Raw genomic sequence first — 20,997 nt, 5'->3', positions numbered from 1 at the left:
AGCCTGAATAATTTCCTAAAACGGCTGTTTTTTTTGTAGTTTTTAGCAAAAGGCATTAGTAGTGTGTTTGTTGGATACAGTTTTTAGCTACGCATTTGTTGTATTTGTGAGTATTACTGTAGTAGTGTTTACAACAGCAGGAAATTGCACATGGGATTGACTCAAAAAAAAAAACTATAGTGTGTGTATGTGTGTGTGTGTTCATGATAACAACATAGTTGTTTTATAACACATTCTCACAACTAAACGCGGCCTTCCTGCTACCGGACCTTCATCCTCGCCTCGTTAACGTTGTTCAGCGGTCGCAGGTCGTTTAGGATTACATCAAAACTACTTTGGAAAACGTAACTTTTGGTTTCACCTCGGACATGAACAGCGGTCTCCAACCATCCACCTCACCTCCTCCACATGTGGTCTTTTTTGCTCTTTATACTACATCACCCGATTCCTCCTTTGCTGCCGTCATAATTACTACGGCCACTAGTGGTTGCTGCCTGATAATAAACATAAATATGGGTCGCAATGGGTCGACCTATATGATAGTTTTACAGGTGAGGATGGGTTCTGTTAGAATATAAAAGTTCTGTAGAATAATCCCTGCAGTGGCACAGAGGAAAAACATGCGTCAGGCTTATACGTGTTAGAAATATCAGTTAATTGTTGGTTTGCACACTTGATGCTTGGACAGAGTAAAATGCTGTATGTGGCTTATTGGGCAACAACTAATGATCATTTAATCATTGATTATTTATCTGGTAATTCTTTTGGTCATTTAGTCTGTAACATGTCAAAATCAATGTCAAATGCTCACCACAATTTATCATAGCCCAGTGATTTTAAATTGAGATTTCTGACCATTTTTGTCTGATCATTAATCACCTCACTTCCCCCGAGAATATTCAGTATTAGCATGATATGAAAACGGCTCACATTAAATAAGCTGCAACCAGCTAATGTATTGTTTCTACTGAATAAGATCCTTCAAATTAATATCAAAATACTCCTAAACTAATTTTGTGTTATTTCACTTACGGAAAAAAGTCATCAGAAATGTCATTCTCTGTTTCTTTTTGTCTGCATTATACTCCATTTAATGTCATTTCAGCTCAGCTCACTGTGTGGGCACTAAAGTAGAGAAAACATCAGTAACATCCTCATCCTTCTCTTCATCTCTGCTTTCCTTTTCTTTTTCTCTTGTCCTTCCTAATTCCCAGCTTCTTCCCTGCCAGCCCAGCGCTCCACCATTTCTTGTCAACCTTTGTTGGTTATTCAGAGTTTGACTTTTATTTAAATTGTGTGAGAGCGCAGGTAGCAGTGACACAGGCTATATTGTCATTTTCTGTGTGAGTGAGCTGAATTCCAATTTGAACCACTGTCTCTCTCTGCTCCTCACACACACGCACACACACACAAATCAATTATCTTTAATTCAGCTCACTTCAGTTTGCTTTACTGGCATGGATGTCAGATAAACTGCATTACCAAATCAATGAAGGGAATTCATAAAAAAGCAAGAATGTAAAAAAAAAACAAAAAGCAAACTACTACATCACAATGAAGATATAAAAATGTATTCAGTGATGGGTGTGGGCCTGTTGAGAAATAACAGAATGAGCACTTGGATGTGTCTCTAATGTCTCTGACTCATCTGTACAGATTTAACAGGTTTGCATTAGTTTCAGTGTCCAATTTACAATGTTGCCAAACGAGGAATGCTCTCAAGAAAGAAAACACACAAGGAAGTGGAAGACAACCGCTGATGCAACATGTAGCAGAGATGTGGTTCACAAGTTAATCTCTCTGTTCTCTGTCTCTTTCACAGGGTCCCATAGAGAATGATGTTGTGATTCACGTGGCCCTGATAGCAGAGAGCCAGAGGTAAGTGTGTGTGTGTTTGTGTGTGTGTGTGTGTGTGTGTGTGCCATAAATCGAGGTTCCTCTCTCCCATTAAGCTCTAAGTGCTCTAATTGTGATGAGCTCATAAAGCCGGAGCTCAGCCATCATCTGTCACTCTTCTCATTGTGTGCATCAGTTTGTGTGAGCATGCGTGTGTGTGTGTGTGTGTGTGTGTGTGTGTGTGTGTGCACATGTGGATACACATGTAAGAGTGTGGGTGTGTGTGTGTCAGACAGGGTCAGATGACTCTGTGAAGCTTGTTAACCTGTAGCTTCAGTTCCTGCTGCTGACAATTCCCGATCAGCGCATCATCTTTCTGACTGCGGTCCGCTTCTGCTCTTCAGCTTGCACTGTGGTTCAGTAGCTTAGTTTAAAGTTGTAATTATGTGTGTTGGTGTGTGTGTCTGTGTGTGTGTGTGTGCGTGTGTGTGTGTGTGTCTGTGTGTGTCTGTGTAGACTGCAGGTGTTTTTGAACACATACGGCATTCAGACCCAGACACCCCAGCAGGTGGAGCCCATCCAGATCTGGCCTCAGAAGGAGCTGGTTAAGGTAACACAGACACACATTAGTCACACATTGTTTAGTCACCAGTTAACAGGTAACAAGCTGCAGATAACAAGCTTATCAAACATGCAGCTTACAGTGATATAGTCTGATGTCAATTTGAAACAATGGCTCCTTGACTTCAGAAACAAGTAGACAGACATGACGACCACCACATAACAACTAGCAAGCTGACATTAACATTGTGTGGCAGTTGATAAGCAACAATCTTGTATTGCAGGGGAGAGATGATTTGTCCTCGTGTCATGGTACAATGTGTGAAATATTCTGTGGCCTATAGAATGATTGCAGGCTACTAATACTGTAGATGCTTTGACAAACAACGCAAAGCTTCTATATGCTGGATATTTTTATTAGGTTTTTCAAACAGTGTGTTTCACTGACATTGGAACGGGGGCATGAGGACAAACCGATGAGCCTGGCAACATCACCTCAGGTTAACTTTCCCGCTATCCAGGCCAGTGAAGGACAGGGCCAGTGACCTCAGCCTGAACCGAGCTTTTTGTAACACCCCACATAATAATGTAGTTAGCTAATAATATGCTGACTGTTCGCTTTGTAAGGGACACAATGTTATTCTACTACTGAAGGTGACTAATTAGCCAGGTATGCTAGCGTTTATTATATTATATAGCTGTTTGTTCCTTAACTTTTCCTCTTGGGTTTTTGGTTTTGGAAAGGTGCATTTATAAGATCTTCCAAACTCTTTATACACACTGTGTTGCTCTTATTACAGCCCCATGCACACCACTACAGCATACAGAGAAATCCAGAGCTCGACAGACCTGCTGTGCCCGACTAGAGCTGCAAAGCTGTGATTGGACAATCATTATTTGAGGGAGGGGTTTTGCCAACAGTCAATTGAAACCTCACTGATTACATTTCAGCAGTCACTGTAGCTATCAATATCCCAACAGAGCTTGGCACAGTCGGTCCATCAGCTGTCAGTCCAAGACTTCCTGCTCTTAAGATTTTCCTCTTGATTGTCCCATCAATCACGGCAAGGCTGCGGATTGGCTGATCAGTCGAACGGTGATCGTTCACGTCGATTGATCAGCCTAATGGTGGAGCCGTCGCTGTGTCACTCAGGCAAATTGGAAATACATGGAGCTGAGCAGCTTCCAGATTTCCAGAGTTCTCAGAAGGATACGTTAGACAGCTCTGTAAGATGTGAAAGATATCCCAAATGTTGGCTTGTGATATTCACTGTGGTTCATTCAGGATCACGTCCATCGTTACCAACTGTTTCTGCCCTGCATGTGAACACTTGGTGGTTAAAACAAGCAGATGAGTTGCTGGGATTGGGGAGCTTCTGAGGAGACTGTAATAGAGCTGAGCTGCAGAACTTTAAAAGAATTTAGAGAAACAACACAAATGATTGAATTGACAGTGTCCCAACTTTTTTTGGGATCAGGTTCATATAAAACCTATAAAAATACCCTGATGTGGCTTTCTGTATTCATATTTCAGAAGGGAAGGGAAGTAATAGATATGATAAGAGCTTTATAACCTCTTAACCAGTATCCTAACCCTCGTCAACAAACGATCAGGAAGGTTAGATGGCCCCCCCAAAAAAAGTTGACTTTACCTGGATGGAAGTGAGGCCCACCTGTTCGGTTCCAGTAGAGGTACGTTGTCAGTAACGGGGGAAGGAACTTACGGTTTCTTGAACATTTCGTGAGTAACAGTCCAACGCTGGCTGCTGTTTCCATCCTGTCCACTTTGCGTCTTTCATCTACAGCAGATTACACATTTGCGCTGTCGTGTCTGTGACACCACCCGGTCCCTCCCATCCCAACGTCTGTTTCACTCTCAATGTATCCGTCACTCAAACCCTGGTCTCTCCTCCAGGTTCTGTCCCTCATCTGCATGTGTATTGTTTGAAGTCTGCTTTCTCCCCCGTCTTCTGTCTTTCCTCCGTCATATCCATCACTCAAACCCTGGCCTCCTCCCCAGCCTCTGTTCCTCATCTGTCTTGTCTGTTATGTGGTGTCTATCCTCCACGCCACCTTCTATAAACAAACACTTTCTCCTATCATGTCATCTCTGCGGGCTCTGTTCCTTAATCTAGACCTTTCTACCTCCTGCTATATCCATCACATCCGTTTCTCTCACCCCATTCCCCCCTCTAGGCCTACGCCCTGCCCCGCCCCCATTATGTCTGTTACGCCAAACAACTCTCCCCTCCAGGTCTATCATCTGCCTTTGAACTGTCATACCTGTTACTATTTCCTTCTCTCCCCTCTGCCTCTTTCTGCTACGCTGTGCTCAGCCTCTCAGATGGATATGCAATTGTGAGTCAGAGCGGGCGCTGTGCGGAATATTAAATCCGAAGCCCAGCCAGACGTTTCTTACTCGACAGAATCTGTTTATCTCGGAGTCACCACCATCTCCGGTGCTGCGGGCTGCATTTGCTCACCTCACCTCGTCCCTCGCAGCCGTTTGATTGTGTTGACAACAGCTGCCTGACGATGGGAGAGTGGCAATTACATTTTGCAATGTGTTATTCCCACCCGTACCCCCTAAAGCCTATTCCCTTGCAAATCACAGCTTTGCCCAAACATAGCTTTCATTTTAGCCGTTTCTATCCTGGTTTCGTGTCTGATAGTCAGTGTGGACGTCATTGTGGGTGACATTTTGTCTGTTGGTGACTCTAATTTTCGGTACATGTCATCCAAATGCGGGTCCTAAAGAGAGACTCGGCAAAAAGGCTTGTTGTAGAGCATTTAGCAACAATTAGCAGGGGACTACTTTGTTTTGGTCATGCACAAAGTGTTTGAGATCATTTCTGTAACACTGAAGTGTTTTGGAAGTGCATTGCCCCCACAGCTGTCACTCTTGCATTTCCCAAATCCCTCCAACAGAGGTGGTGAGTAAAATGTGATCATGACCAACAGTCATGATGGACAAAAATGTGACCCAGCTAGAGAAACACAGGATGTTCCCTTTTTCTCTTTTTCCTTTACATTTAATGAGTTGTTGGCTGCTGTAATAATTTCTCCTCTCCGTGCTGGCTGGGAAGGACTCCCTTCCTAACCTGAGTACGAAGATGGGAGTCAAAATGTGCAGTCCTGTTTTTGTACAAATGTGCATTTAAAAGTTCAGCAGAAGCTAAAATGGGGCTTTAGCAGGCAGAGTTAGTCAAATCAGATGGGGATCTTCCTTTTAGTGCAAGATTGCTTCTTTGTATTGCCATCCCTCCACCACTGCTCAGCGAGGAAGTGCTGTCTGGGGGAATTTTGGACTAAAAAGATTGTAATGCTGGAAGATACCCACTTGATTTGACTAACAGCGACTGCAGAAGCCATTAGCTTCGCCTGAGGCTGAGAATGCATTTTTACACTGTGGATTTTGACCCCCATTCCTTACTTAGAAGTCAAGCTAGCAAGAGATTACTTCACAGGAATAACATTTACAGCAACCTACACCTCTATCAATTTATAAAATATAACCCATATTTAAAAGTTTAATCCCAAGTTCAATAGGCAACAGACAGTGTCATTTTGAACTGTTTGGCAAGATACCGAGCCCCTACCTGCACACTTCGTATAAGTCCCTCTTGGTGACAGCATGTGCTGTGAAAGTAAATCTGTTATTCACATTTCATGACACCAACAGTTACATTTACACTATTTTGGGGCCGTAGCTACAAAAATGTGCAGGAACCTGTTCCTGTCTGAGCGCCTATGAAACTGAGGAATGTCCCTATCGTAAATTAAAAAGTTTTCCAGGATTTGCCAGTAAATAGTCCATTCTCACACCTTGCAGCCACTGTAGAAGTGTAAAATACAGCATTTAAATGTGGCTTTTTATTATCTCTCCCACCTGTCGGGCTGGCTGTTTGTGCTGCGGTCAGTGGAAATGTGAGGGAATGAAAGGATGCTTTGATTGCCTGCGTTCCTGTTGTCATCCTTCATTGATATTCTGCACACAGGAAGTGTTGGGTGCAGAGGTTCTTCCAGCCTCCCCTGGCTTTTCTCCTCCAGGTCTCATCCTTGCCTGTTAGGGCAGTGATTTTTTAATGCCACTTAATCCTCAATTACCATCTCTCTTTTTTTATAGAAGGAGTGTTCCTCTTCCTTTTTTTGTGTAATTTCTTTTGATTGTTTCAAACTCTTGCTTCTTCCTGTTGTGTTCAGCTCAGCCTTTCCAGAACAGAGAGGATGTACACTAGAGTAGCAGAGCACCACCTTTTGGTTGACGTTGTGAATTGCAGTTGGTTTGAGATGGAAGAATGCAGCATGGTGGGCTTGATAGGCAGATTTCCTGCAGTGCCACTTGAGTGTGCGGATGTACTAACGCTGTTTCATGATAGGATAGATTGGGGGGTATTTAAAGTTAGAATTCAAGGCTGTCACAACGGGGATAAGTTTCACACTCAGCCAGACACATCAAAAATGCAATTCACACATGTACACAGTCGTGTAAACGTTTCAGTTCACGCACGCAACTTGTGGTGAGCGTGTCCAAGGAAACAGGGCAGAGAAATCAATGTCCATCTTCTTTCTCTTTGCATCTTTGAATCAGTGCAGTTTGACAGCATGCGACACAGCGGTAAGAGGCTTTTATCTAAAGCACCAAAGAAATGCTCTAGAAACTGATAAGATGGAGCTCGTCTTCTCCTTGCTGCCATCTCTAAACGCATTTCAGAGATGGCTGAGGGAGAAAGCCGTGACCTTTTCCTCTGCTTTGTTTTGATGAACTGGGAACCTTTTGATTTAACAGCTGCGTAATTACTGCAGCACCTGCAAAAACAGTCAAATATTTCTATTTATCACTCTCACTATTTATGTCTGGGTAATTGTGCACCAGTGTTACTAATATCACAATTAGAGCAAAAGATGCCTTTAAAACTGTGTTGTTGCTTCAAACTCGTGTTAGGTTTGAGCTGAATCCCCCCTAAAAATCTAAATTAAACCTGTGAGGGAGTTATGCGTTTTCCGGTTTGGCTGACACCACAGAATATCAGTCCACCAATTAAGTGTGAAGCTTGACCTCAGCTACTCTGAGCGCATCCTGTTCAGCCAAACCCTGTCAGTGTTGAGCGTTAATGTCAAGCTCCCTCTCTACACTGGACATCCTGCACTGCTGATGTTGATATTTTTCAGCTCATAAAGTTGCTTTATACTTGAGGTCTGACTTGACTCAGTGTTTTTATCTTGAGGCTGTGGGACCAGGCTGAGTCTTGAGACATGACTTCTGACTTGGTTAAACTACAGTACTTGTGCTGTAGAGCTGTGGATGGAATAGAATTACTGTGTGTGGACAGATGCACTGACCAGATAGAAACTACCTGCACCTATGCTCTAAATAAAGGACCTCTTCCCACCTCCTCCCACCCCCCAATCTATAGTAATATTGGAGGTAAAAGTAGGATTGAAGTATTTTATTGAGTGTCGTGCTGTACCCAAGGAAAAAGCATGTCTTATCAATGAGTAAATGAGCAATTTCACAAATTTTAATTGCAGCTGCATTTGCCTGGAAAGGCCATCTACAGTAGGTCAATCAACAGCAAGAAAAAGACTCAGCTCTCAGCTAGTAGATAATTTCACCTGTCCAATGGGTACTCCAGTTATTTCTTGTAGCATTGAATTTCAATAAAGTTGGGTGACTCACGAGAGACAGATTATGAAAGGAACTGAGATATACTGACTTTAACTCCATTGGTCAAGCACTCAATTACTGGATCCTACGTTTCCCATAATGACAACCATGTCTCTTCCCAAGTCCAGTCCAAGATGACCCTGATGACTGATGACTTGACGAAGATCCTCCAGAGCCACAGATGACATTATATTATTTTCATGGACTCAGTCATACTCGCCATCATTAAACTGACTAAAGCCTATTCCCTTGCAAATCACAGCTTTGCCCAAACATAGCTTTCATTTTAGCCGTTTCTATCCTGGTTTCGTGTCTGATAGTCAGTGTGGACGTCATTGTGGGTGACATTTTGTCTGTTGGTGACTCTAATTTTCGGTACATGTTGCAGTTGCAGGCGACACCTGGAGTCCTCCAAATGCGGGTCCTAAAGAGAGACTCTGCAAAAAGGCTTGTTGTAGAGCATTTAGCAACTATTAGCGGGGGACCACTTTGTTTTGGACATGCACAAAGTGAGATCATTTCTGTAACACTGAAGTGTTTTGGAAGTGCATTGCCCCCACAGACTTATATATGCAAAAATATTACCATTACCAGGAACTCACTGTTCGTTCAACAACTTTCCCAAACAGTGATTTTCCGCTCAGAGGTGAAGGGTGTCTGTTTTTGGTCTGTCCGAAACCAAAAAAACAAGAGCAAAATTTTAAGACGTTGCTTGTGTGTGGCAGATCATTACGTAACTAGCGTTTCACTGTTTTGTGGGACGGGCACATGGAGGCAACAGTGCTATTGTATCAGAATTTAGGTCAAAAACAGCGACTCTATACAACTGCTCTATGTTTGGTTTGGGAAAGTTTACAGTCCAGCCAAACTAGATAATGTTACGTTTGTCAAAGCAGCGGGTAAGTCCTCTGAAGGCCTTTTTTCATGTAGAAGTGCAGCATCATTATAGATACTTATGACTATAATTTCAGAGCTAAGTAGCTTCACCCTGCAATACAAGAACAATGCAATTTCCTTATTTTTCTCTATTTCAAGTCAGCTGAAAATACATGGAGATAGCATCCATTAGCAAGCTAGCTACAGCTGAATACATCGTCTAGCAACAGCTGTCATTTCATCTGACAAAATCAACTGAAGTCGGCTCGAACTGAGACCCAAGTAAAATACAAATGAGGGGCAAATCCGCCACTGTTGTATCATTGTGAACTGCATATGTAGCATATGTAGCATGCTATAATGGAAAAGCACCACAGGTAACATTAATTAAGGGGGGTGAGGCCTGGAGGGACACTTTTAGCCGTGTATAATATGCAGAGTGGCTCATCAAACAACATGTCGTCGTTTATTTATTCTAATGAGGGCTCAGCTAGGTCTCAGTTTGTCTTCTTATGGGCCTCAGCATCTCAGTACAACAGTGTTATCAGCTCCAGTGCCCATGGGTGTGCTTGGGTCCACTAAGCACGCTGCTGATGGCAGCACAGGGACCTTTCATAATCGCTGTGTCTCATAACTTTACACAGAGCTAATATCAGTAGGTGGTTCTGCCATATGGTGGTAATTTCGGCTTATGAGTTGCAACAACAGAAATGTCTCAGTGGGGCAGCCAGACGGTAGACTCGCACTTTCATTACGCTGTGGAGTGGCAGTGTGAGGCATGACATTTCAAATCAAATATGATTTTTTTAATCTCAAAGCAATGCTGATACGATCACTGGCAAATGTACAGATAAAGATTTTAGTTTTCTCTGTAAACAGAAAGGCTAGCAGTAAGATCATGTGCAACGTGAATGTTTTTTTTTTCGCCGACAAGCTATTTTTTTCCGTCTCCATGTGAATACGCTTGTGTCTCTCTGCAGGCGTACCGTTTCCTAGCCATCAATAAGAAACTGGGCTTGAGTGGGCGTCCAGAAAGGCCAGTGGGCTGCATCGGGACCTGCAAGGTATATGTATTTGCAAACACACCTACATACATGAACATACCGATGCATGCAGGCATGTATGTGCACTCCATGTTGCCCTGCCGCACAGGTCATGGGTGACCACTGAGACACATCCCATATATATTGATCTGCATAAATTTCCCAGAGCTCTGAGAAGTCGACTGCAGCTCAGAAACCCAACACAGAGACAGAAAATATTCAGTTCCAAGAGTTTTTCCCTCCTCAGACATACAGTATGCATCAGTGAATGCTGAATAGATTTTGCTTATTCTCAGGACTTATCGCATTTTAATATGCTAAGCTGCTGTCAGCCAGTTTGTGGGTCCCTGTGTGTGTGCATATTATGCAGCTGCGGTAGTGTGTGTTTGCACATTTCATGCGTGTGCATGTGTATGTGTGCGCGTGTGCTAATGCTTCTTGCTGATGTTGTTTGCAGTTTCTCCCAAATGAAGGTCATAGCACGACCAAATAAGTTGAGCTATAGCAGCTTTCTCCAACAAAGACATTGCCAAACAAATGAATCATGGCTCCCAACGCATTGCTAAGACAATATTATAATGGAACTTTTATGGGGAAAATGGCAGACTGCCAGAAGGCATTATCGTCATCAGTGTGTCTCTATGGTTGTGTTTGTGTGTGCGCGCCCCTGTGACAATCTGTATGTGTGAAAGAGAGCTTTGTACCAGTTGTTTTTATGCACTGTATGTGTGTGTGTTATCAGGAGTGGTTGGGTAGCTTCTGTGTGTCCCCTCTATCTTAGGATTGATGGGTTGTTTTATACGCTGCCCAGAGTAATGTATACGTGGCCACTTGTGAGCCATCCGTCTTTTAATGCAAGAGTGTGTGTGTGTGTGTGTCCCTCCAGATTTATCGTATCCTGGGAAAGACGGTGGTGTGCTACCCAATAGTGTTTGATCTAAGTGACTTTTACCTGTCCCAAGATGTGATGCTGCTGATTGATGACATTAAGGTGAGTCAGGATCACAACTTACCAATGACTCCACAGCTGACCACTTTGTATGTCCTCATATGACTGCAATGAGATCTGTTCAATTTGTCCGGTCTAAAGAGATTCAGCCTTTGTAAAATGGTTTGATTTGATTGCATGCTCACTTTGTGTGCCCTCACAGAACGGACACATACTAGAGTCACAGCCTACCTGATACCAGTGCTAATTGATTTAATGCTTAAATAGCGAGCAACTTGAACTGTGACATAAAAGGTGGCAGTAATCCAAATAAGAGTTTTGCACAAGAATTATTTGAATTTAATTCATAATGCAAAAAAATAATAGTAATAAATGTGCAAGAATAATCAAAAATGCTACCACAAAAACAAATCTAAGCACTTTACCTGCAGTTTTTCAACTGAATTAAACCTCATGTTGCAGCATACTACACACTGTAGCTTTACATTTATGTCTCCTCTTGCAGTTGTTTGAGCAGGAAACTTTCCAATTTTCCACTCCACTTCTAACAAGTACATCATGTGTGCCTTCAGCACATTCATTAAAAAGTGGCAGTGCTGACGAATAAGTAATGGTCGGCGGTTGGACATAACCTGAACGTGCTGCGAGTAAAGTGTTACGGTTTGTGCGGCAATAAGCAAGGCCAGGACCCAGGTTACAGAGACAGAGAACAATTTTATATTCAAAAAGTGCAAACAAAAGAACAAAAACACTGCGAGGGGAAAAAGGCTATGGAAGCTGTAAAAAGACAAAACTAATAATAATGCAATGCTGCAAGACAAAAGGGAGATACTGTTAGAGAAACCAAAATCGCCAAAAATGGGAGAACTAGAAAATCTATCTGAAAAAAAAAAAAAAATTCACCTGAGTAAAAAAATAACCTGAACAAACTCAAGAAGGCACAGGAGCTGGAAGCGAGGAAGGAGACGAGACATGCAGCATGTCAAGACACGTGTGAGCAGACAAAGAAATCTTCCGGCCCAGAGCAGGTGGAGGAGCTGGCTGAAGTAGCCGGCGACTGACGAGCCGATGCAGCTCAGGTGCGTTTCAGAAGCAGTCAGGAGATTCGGCCCCGCCCCCTTCCACACTCCAGCACTGCAGAAGAGGAGGAGAGAGAACAGAGGAGGGCGAGAGACAAACATTACAAAAGCAACCACAAAAATCAAGACCACAACATAACGGCTGAATTCAAGCACTGGATTTATTGACTGACGGTTGAGTTTGCACGGAAAGGTTGATTCTCACATTGTAAAAATTTCAAAGCAAACCTTCAGCTGCATAGCATCCTTGTGGCCTCGAGTTCTAAGGTGCATGCCATGTTATGATGATGTCTCTGGTTCAATTCCTGCCTGAGACCTTTTTTCAATTTTATGATGTATATAGTAATGAGCCAGTGCCCTATTTTCAGACTATGTTGTATGTTGCAGTGAAGGTAATAAACAATGGAAGGAACTGAAATTTAATTAAATTAAACACATTCAAACTTTAGTAGAATAGTGTTTTTTGAATGAAGTGACTGTGACATCATTCCAGGATTACTGCAGTATAGTTTGTACTCAACATGTAACACCTGTTAGATTTCAGCTTAGTTCATAATTTGAACATAAATTAATCCTCGTCATCAAAAACTACAATTCAAACTTTGATCGTTTTGCCAGTTGAGGAGGTTGGAGGTTGAAGAAATGATACTGATTCAGTTTATGATCAGAAACAGTGGAAACTGACAACTCTGAAGCAGCTCCACGCCCAGGCCGTTGACCTGTAATTGTGTGTGTGTGTGTGTGTGTGTGTGTGTGTGTGTGTGTGTGTGCAGAACGCCCTGCAGTTCATCAAGCAGTGCTGGAAGATGCAGGGACGTCCCCTCTTCCTGGTTCTCATCCGCGAGGATAACATCAAGTAATATACAATATACACACTCAATAAAAGCTCTTCTATCTTTTTTTTCTGTCTCCCTGTCCTCTGATAGCCTTCTCAAATAATTTCTTCTTCTTATATCTCTCCATACATCACCCTCCATCTCTCTTTTTCTTTCTGATACGGGCTCAAGCTCTCAACACAATGTCTTTACCGTCAGTGCATTTTTTAATCCAGCATTTCTCTCTCCCTCTCTACCTTTCATCCCTTCTATGCGGACCATTTTTCATTATAGCAGAAAGGTGCAACTGTATTTGCTTGCTGATTGGGTGATAATGTTTCTCATTTGTATCACTGAAGCCTGGCTGGTGGGCTGATTACAGCAGTATTGACCATTATCCGGAAAGCCATATGTTAAACGTGCTACAAACACTTAAACAGCCACACCGCAGCATCTGGAATGAGTCAATGGGCTCTCATAGAAGCAACTCAATAGTCGTTCACTTCCTATTGATCAGGAAGATGACCTGTATAAAAGGTGACAGCGGACTAAATAAAGGAATGAAGGTGTGGGTGAAAGGTGTAGATTTATTCAGAAACCTTTCAGCTGTGATGATTTCATACTGATGATATGTTTAATACATGTCCTCTCTTATATATCATAGTTAAAATGAATGTTTGGACTCAGAATTGTAGAGAAAAGAGCCTGAGTCGTTTTAACCTCTGTCTCACCAGAGGGAGCCGCTTCAACCCGGTCTTGGACATGCTGGCCTCGTTCAAGAAAGGCAACATCGGAGGGGTCAAAGTTCACGTCGACAGGCTTCAGGTTTGTGTATCCAGTTGAAATCTGGTATTGATTCATTCAGTGGGTCATTTTTAATCACTCTTTTAGGGATGCAAATTTTAAGGAGTTTCCTTAACTGACTATTGGATGTGTTAACAATCAATAGCTACTTGACTGATAAACTGACACAGCACAGAGTGTGAGTCTTCCATGATTACAGCATTTTTTTTTAAATACTGTCTTGTAGCTACAAAAATCCAAGTGACTTACGGCAACTAGAGCAATAAAATGAACATAGTTTAGATTATAATAACAAAATAATGCATGTGTTCAGACTCCCTTTTATCTTTATTCAGCAAATGGTTGGACAAGTTAAAGATATTGAATATAGCCTTTGAGGCTGCACAACCTCCAGGAGATAAATAAGATGAGAAGCGTACAGATCTAGCACTTAAAAGCACTTTAAAATCGAACCCGTTTTTCTTGTGTCAGCAAAAAGGGCTGTAGCTCTCAGCAGCACATAATGTTGCCAAGTAAACATAAGGGATGTTACACTGTTGTCTTGACAACAGGTTTCAGATGTACTGATTTTATTTATGATAGTAAGCATCCCTCAGCTCCATGATGGGGTGAGCTGAGCACTGTTTGTGCACTTTCTTAATCACCGGGTGGGACAGATGTCCCAATCCATACAAATGGACTACTGATCAGTGTTACTGCTACTTACTGTTACTACACTTTTGACTGTTTCCATATCGTGACAGGTTTTCTTAATAGCAGCTGTTGGGGGAAAGTATACCACCTGACCTCTCCTGTTACAAGCGATACAACAGCCATCCCTGAAATAAACAATGGGTTAATGTTACGAATGTTTCGATAAATTGTGTTGCAGGGCTTCATCCCTTTCTGTGGGAAGAAAAACAAATTTCCCAGGCCGTGATCTGTAATCCCACTTTATTTCAGTAGCAATACCAGTGTTTATCTGTGCTTGACCTTGGTCTGTCAGATTCAGTTTGGCAGGCAAACCGTTGTTGTTCGCCTGGGAAAGGTGAAACTGAATTGAGCGTGGATGGTTTTAATAATGAGATGGAAACTATTGGTGGCTGAAGCTTTTGTGGCTTGTTAAAAATACATTGGAACGACGATTGGGGAGCACATAAAAATTAAATGCTGAATTAATAGATTGGAGGTTGACCCCTCTAATGTAACTTTTGGCCAGCTTACAGACAGTAGAGAAGAATGAATTGATACCGAGTGCCAATTAATGGATCAATCCACATTACTAGATGAAACTGTATTTGTAGCATTAGGCCATGAATGAAGCAAGCATAGCAATTGTCATAGACGCTATGAAGCCAGCCTGCTTTGTTAATAAATTAAAGGGAAGTTCCCTGTAATTGGTCTTATTTCTTGCAAGATTTTGTGTTCACCTGTAAATTCAGTAAAGTTACCTTGTCGCGTCACTTATCTTCATCAGGGCCATTGGTCTCCAAACCCGTGGATCCATGAAAACGTAACACCACATTTCTTTGAAGCTGCTATAATCAGTATTTTGACATTAACCATGGATCACACGACTATGTGTAATGTGAAAGGTGTCGTTCACAGTGACAAAACCATCCCCTGAACTCAGCAGTTTTCCTCAGCTCGATGGGGCATTTTAGTATCTTTGAAGTCGTTGGTTTTTTACAACCTTTGCTGTTTGGTTCAGTCTCACTTTCACCAACCTCATTTCCAGCAGCAGCAGCAGGAGCTCTTAAAACCCGCTGCACACTCCCTGCCCAGCACCAAAAGGCAGACAGACAACGTTAGTGACTGGCTGGTGAACATGGTTAAGCATTTAGCAGCTAAAGAGCTAGATATGTCCCTTGGGAGTCGGTGGAGACCAAAAACAGAGCTTAAAGCAGAGAGAGCATGGGACTTGTATTCACCAGGTAGACACTAAAGAGTTAATGGCTTAATAACCAACTCTTTGCCAACAAGTTATATCCATTTAAAGACCATAATATGTCTGTGTTGTGTGTGCAGCTTGATTTCACTGCCCCCATGTGGTCAAAAATCAGTTAATGCAGGTAACTGATTGTATGAAAACACACCATATTTATTAAAATTTGTTTCCCATTTGTTTCGTAGCATTACTCACCCATCCTTTATTTTGGTGGTTGCTTTGTTCATGTCATATCTGTAGACACTGCCCAAGCATAAGTTTAGCTCATTGGAATGCTCACAGCTGCATCGATGAATTTACAGTGAACCATGAAAGCTAAGAGTTATCTGCAGTGAAAACGGTTTACTGCAGAGAAGTCGTAGTTTTTATGGTAGACTGTATTCATTTAAGTTGCAGGATTTTGAACAAAATCAATCCTCTCTTGGCAAAAGGCAGGAAAATAAGGCCAAGGAAGAACTAGAATTATTTTCACACTGGTAACTTTAACCAAATGCTTTGTCAAACTTATGACAGGTCTTCCAACCCCAACTCTGCCAGTGTTTGTGGTGTTCAGCAGAGACTTCCTCATGTGATCCTTTTTTCTTTTTTTTTTCTCTTGGCTTTAAAGTTCTTACTTCCTTCGCCTATTTGCTATTCACTTCACAGCTAACTCCTACAGCTTTGAGACACTTCTCCTCTTCATCATCTCATTGTTATGGGGAGCAGGATTGCTCCTCTCCTACGCCTCTTATTTTTGTTTTGACTTCAGTTGGAATGGCTAATATTGCATTTAGACCACAGCAGCACGTTGTATTGAACTGCACTCTTTACTCCTACACTGCTGCGCTTTTCAAATGCTCAAACTTTTACTTTTACCCTGTTAGACACTCACTTGTTACTGCTCCTGTACACATTTGTAAAATCTGAAACAATGAACTCAGTTCACACCTTACTACTCTGTGTGTTATTTGTTATGAACTGCATTATTCAAACACTTGTTTTGTGTACTGAATCACCTGACAAACCTCCACTTGGGGATTTATGCAGCTCTGTTTTCTCTCTCTCAGCCTTATTTCTCTTTTGGTGCTTGTGAATGTGCCTTCAAATATGATTTCTCTATGCATTTATGTTTATGCCATATGGATAATACTGTGGAATCTTGGATCACAGTCTACATTGAGAGAATAATCACTTTACAAGTAATTAGATGAGTGTTTTTCTCCTTTAAGACCCTGATATCTGGAGCAGTGGTGGAGCAGCTGGACTTCCTGCGTGTCAATGAGGCAGAGTAAGAGCTTCCTCTAGTCTTTATGCTTGGTTTGTCAGAGGTCAGTGGCTGTTAGTCTGTCTGTCAGCAGGGTGTTTCAGAAAGCTCACACAGGAACAGCTCATTCATGTTTCAGATCTGATATGTCATCATAAATGTTAAATGGCTGTATAACTGACGCAGAGACTTGATTTGAAATGACAACACAAAACATTCACATAAAAACAGAAATATATAAATGTGTGTGTACATAGGATCCCAGAGTTTAAGAGCTTCGAGGAGCTGGAGCTGCCTAAGCACTCCAAGGTGAAGAGACAGACGAGCACACCCAACGCCTCAGACCTGGAGCAGCAGCCAGAGATCGATGTGGAGGAGTGGCTGCACAAGCCCACCATGGAGATCATCCAGAAGTTTCACGTGAGTTGACTGGCTACAAATAAGTACTAGGATTCAATTCAATTCTGACAGTGAAATGGAATTTTTAACAAAGCAGAAATGTCACTAAATGCATAAATCTCCGCAAACATGAAATACTACAGGTTTCAGTCACAGCAGTTGTTGGGCAATATCATACTAATGAAATGCCAATATTTGAAATGGGAAAAGTGCTGACAGTCAAATAGCAGCAGTCCTGCAAGAAGAACAGAACATGTAACCCTCACGTGGTTGCATCATTTATTTCTTAACCTCCGAAATATGAAAGTTAAACATAAAATACCTTCATGTAACTCCAAACTTGTTTCTACTAATCCACACGACCCCAGGTGTCTTTTCACACGGTGTGAACGTCTCACAACCACCTGCCTCCTCCTCAGAGAACTGTTAAATGTTTGCCTCGTTGTTTCTGTGGAGGATGACCTCCATGTCCTGCTGACTCATTGACATGCCCCACTCTTGCCAAGGCCCCCCTGGTCACCCGTCACCTGTTTTGTGATGACGTCTTATGCATATATCTGATCCTTGTCCCTCAAACCCAGGTTTTGGGTCCGATCACTCCAAATCTGTGCGCAATTAACAGCTCTCTTTAACCTGGCTCTGAACTCTGTTTTACTTTCAAGTGATCGTTTGTGTTTGGAGAAATCCCAACCTCAGCAATCCAAAGCTTCTGCAGTTGTGATGTGTTCTTCACATCAGGATGGAAATCAGACTACTTTTTAAAAAAATCTTCTCTGGCTTTCTATGTACACTCTCTCACACACTTTCTTCACAACACCCTGCAGTTTCTTTTTTTTTTAATGTATTTGAGCATGTTAGCAGCAATATCAAAGATACCAAACATATTAACCATTTTACTCTTAGAAGTATTTCAACCACACAGTAAGTAATTTAGCCCACTCTTCTTCTGACATGCTTAAAGGCTTTTCTTTCTTCTCCATATTTCAGGCACATTAAGGCTGCTATCAGACTTAAACAAGGCAGTTATTACCACAATTGCAGAAAAACAATTTGGTGTAACAATAATAGTTTGAATATGGCTTGTTGGTGCTTACTGTGGGTGGATAATGTGGCCGCTGTGTGCAGAGTGTGCAGCGTGCAATAACTTGTGTTTGCGTTTGTCATTTCCCAGGACTGTGACTGCTTGGCCAGTCAGGCTCAGCTTGCAGGCGTCATTCTTAGGAGAGAAGGACCAGACTTCCTTGCCAGAGATGGTAAGAACACACACTGTGAGTTAGCGAGCAACTTAAAGAGCTCGTCACCGGTTCTGCTGAAACAGAGCAGCAGATTTTTAGATTTTCCTCATTCAATGCAAAGGCAGTGTCTTCATGGCATTATTATCTGTCCATTTTATTCCTGTAAAAACCCTTTTTGGTGCATGGGTCAGTCCTGTGCTCAAGCAACTGCTCACTTTTGCAGTCCTGATTTTCAGAGAGCCGGGGATGACTGTATATGTCTTCATGATGTTTTTTTTTTTTTTTTTTTAATGTCTGAATGCAAACATATTTGTGATTGCAGAAAACATGATGGATGAACTGGAGAGAATCTACAGAAGAGCTGGCAGCAGAAAGCTTTGGTCTGATATTCTCACACACATGAAACACTTACAGTGCACACACTGTTTGCAGCCTTTCAGTCTGTTAGCCTATTTCATTTGTTGACATTTATTATCTTTTTTTTTTTTTTTTCAAATTGGGAGGATTACAACCATAAAGACACATTCAGGACCAGTGATGCCCTCTAAGATGTTCAGTACATTTAGTATCTTATTATATTGACCAGTGATCCTGTCAGTCATTATTAATTATTGCTCAGATGAATAATTTTGTAAATTTAATTTTATAAATTAAAGCAGTTAGGAATTGTCTGTCTGCCACAAATGTCTCGTCCCCATACCTGTTGTGTCCCCATTTGTCGTCCTCACAAAATCTTTTCTCGTGTCATCACTTTAAATTAACTGTGATTTAATCTGGCCGAACTGCAGGCTGGCAGTGCGCCATGCTGCTGTCATTATCAAGAAGTTCGCCAGCTCTATAGCTCCGCACATCACCACAATACTGGTGCATGGGAAACAGGTAATGTTCAGGCAGAGATGGACTCTGCATGTTTACTCCCAGTCAACTGGCTAGGTAGCTGTTTAGTTGGAGGGCTGTGTGAGGTTCAGCCAATCCTGCTTTGTGAGTCCTCATAACCAGGGTGTCACCCGGACTCAAAAATGTAGTCACCCTGGCAACAGGTGGTGTAACGCAGTTACATCTTGCTAAAATGTTTCCGCCTAAACCACCAAGTTAAGCATAACAAGATGGCCAACACTCACACAGTCATGAGTTTGCAAGCTAGCAGGCACCTTGACTCGGATGTGTACAGGAGCTTGTTGCCAGTGTTTGCTTTTTCTCCGTTAACCATCACAGAGCCTTGTTTCTGCTGCAGTGTCCGACTGTAGCGCCACCCACTGCAGCACAGCTGGCCGTGTACTCCAGATGAAATAGAATTTGGCTGTTGGATACGGCTGAAAATGCCTCTGCGCTCACTGCTGCTCCTGCTCTGTTTCAGCAAGGGCATCCATGGAGGACCTTGATAGTTGCCATGGGAGGAGACACCACTTGCAATTTCTCCATAAGAAAAAGTAAAAATAAAGCAATATTAGAACGAGTAACTGTGTGGAAGTAAGCCACAAACACTGATAAAATCCGAGTTAACTGTCCTTTACATTGCTGGTTGTCAGCTCTCTATGTAGATCATATTTGTAATTTTGATCAGTATAATAACATCTGGTTTTCTGCTGGTAAAAGGGCCAGTTTCTTTTGAATACCCCCATATATTCGGGTTTCTAAAAGGATGTGCCTGAATCTGTGTCATAAAAATAGTGTACATTTTTTAAGGAGCTGCAAACAATGTTAAATGAAACATGGTCCACCTTTCTCATTTTGATCTTTGATCACAAAGCTGCTAAAATTCCATTTTGTTTGTGGTATACTGCTGGCCTGGCCCATGAAGGACTGACTGTAGGCGGTCATGTGAGCTTTAGTTCCCTTCTTTAGTGGTCAGTGTTTTCTGTGTTCGTGGTCTGATTTGAATTTGTGAGGTTGAGTGACATGGCAACTCTTATTAGGCTGTTTTATTCATTAATAGGGTTTTAGCATAGAGAAATTTGATTATGCCAATGAGTTTAAAAAAAAAGAGAGAAAAGCCTGGAGGCTGGTTTCCAACTTGCTGGGAAATAGCATCAATACTCACTTCAATTTACTTTCTCATTTACCTAACATGGTCCAGGAAGCGAAGCTTGAAATAGGTTCCCCAGCAAAGCATCAGTGGATTGACACCACATCATGCCTTCTAAACACTAAGGCTTTGTGCTTGAGATGTGCCTCTTTATTTCAGCAGGTTTAAGCACCGAATAACCACACACACACACACACACACACACGCACACACACACACACACACACACGCACACACACACACACCGAACAACAGCTCTTCTCAGCATATAATAAGAGTCGGTTGTGTTTCAGCTGATGGTATTCATGACCCCATTAATGAAATTATTTTATTTGTTCACTGCTTCTGTGAGGGTGGCTTTAACTGCGTATGTGTGTGTGTGTGTGTGTGTGTCTAAAGCAACCCTGGCTGTGGGCTACCACGTGGAGATAACCACAGTTTGTGTGTGCTGCTTTTCCCTCATAGGATTCCTGCAGGCAAGAGGAGGCAGTTTGAACGCTGCACTGACTCTAGTGAATAATGAACGGAGAAATGAG

The 20,997-nt window shown here is 42.1% G+C and overlaps 1 protein-coding gene across 4 annotated transcripts in view; it reads left to right on the top strand.

Annotated features, from left to right (window-relative positions):
- Nucleotides 1–20,997, top strand: part of phkb (phosphorylase kinase, beta) — a 91,163-nt gene that overhangs the window by 63,202 nt on the left and 6,964 nt on the right. For 2 of the 4 annotated variants that reach the window (XM_041959164.1, XM_041959323.1), the window contains 11 exons: nucleotides 1,823–1,878; nucleotides 2,353–2,446; nucleotides 9,922–10,005; nucleotides 10,871–10,975; nucleotides 12,786–12,868; nucleotides 13,562–13,652; nucleotides 16,767–16,825; nucleotides 17,059–17,221; nucleotides 18,372–18,453; nucleotides 18,758–18,815; nucleotides 19,224–19,314. In XM_041959164.1, coding sequence (XP_041815098.1) covers nucleotides 1,823–1,878; nucleotides 2,353–2,446; nucleotides 9,922–10,005; nucleotides 10,871–10,975; nucleotides 12,786–12,868; nucleotides 13,562–13,652; nucleotides 16,767–16,825; nucleotides 17,059–17,221; nucleotides 18,372–18,453; nucleotides 18,758–18,815; nucleotides 19,224–19,314 — 966 coding nt within the window. The remainder of the gene's footprint in view (nucleotides 1–1,822; nucleotides 1,879–2,352; nucleotides 2,447–9,921; nucleotides 10,006–10,870; nucleotides 10,976–12,785; nucleotides 12,869–13,561; nucleotides 13,653–16,766; nucleotides 16,826–17,058; nucleotides 17,222–18,371; nucleotides 18,454–18,757; nucleotides 18,816–19,223; nucleotides 19,315–20,997) is intronic. The other 2 variants (XM_041959244.1, XM_041959085.1) reach the window with 1 other exon arrangement.

Source organism: Chelmon rostratus, chromosome 1 (assembly GCF_017976325.1).
Source record: "Chelmon rostratus isolate fCheRos1 chromosome 1, fCheRos1.pri, whole genome shotgun sequence".
Classification (NCBI taxonomy): Eukaryota; Metazoa; Chordata; class Actinopteri; order Chaetodontiformes; family Chaetodontidae; genus Chelmon; species Chelmon rostratus.
Note: the sequence above shows the minus strand (reverse complement) of the source record. Positions and strands in the feature narration are given on the sequence as shown.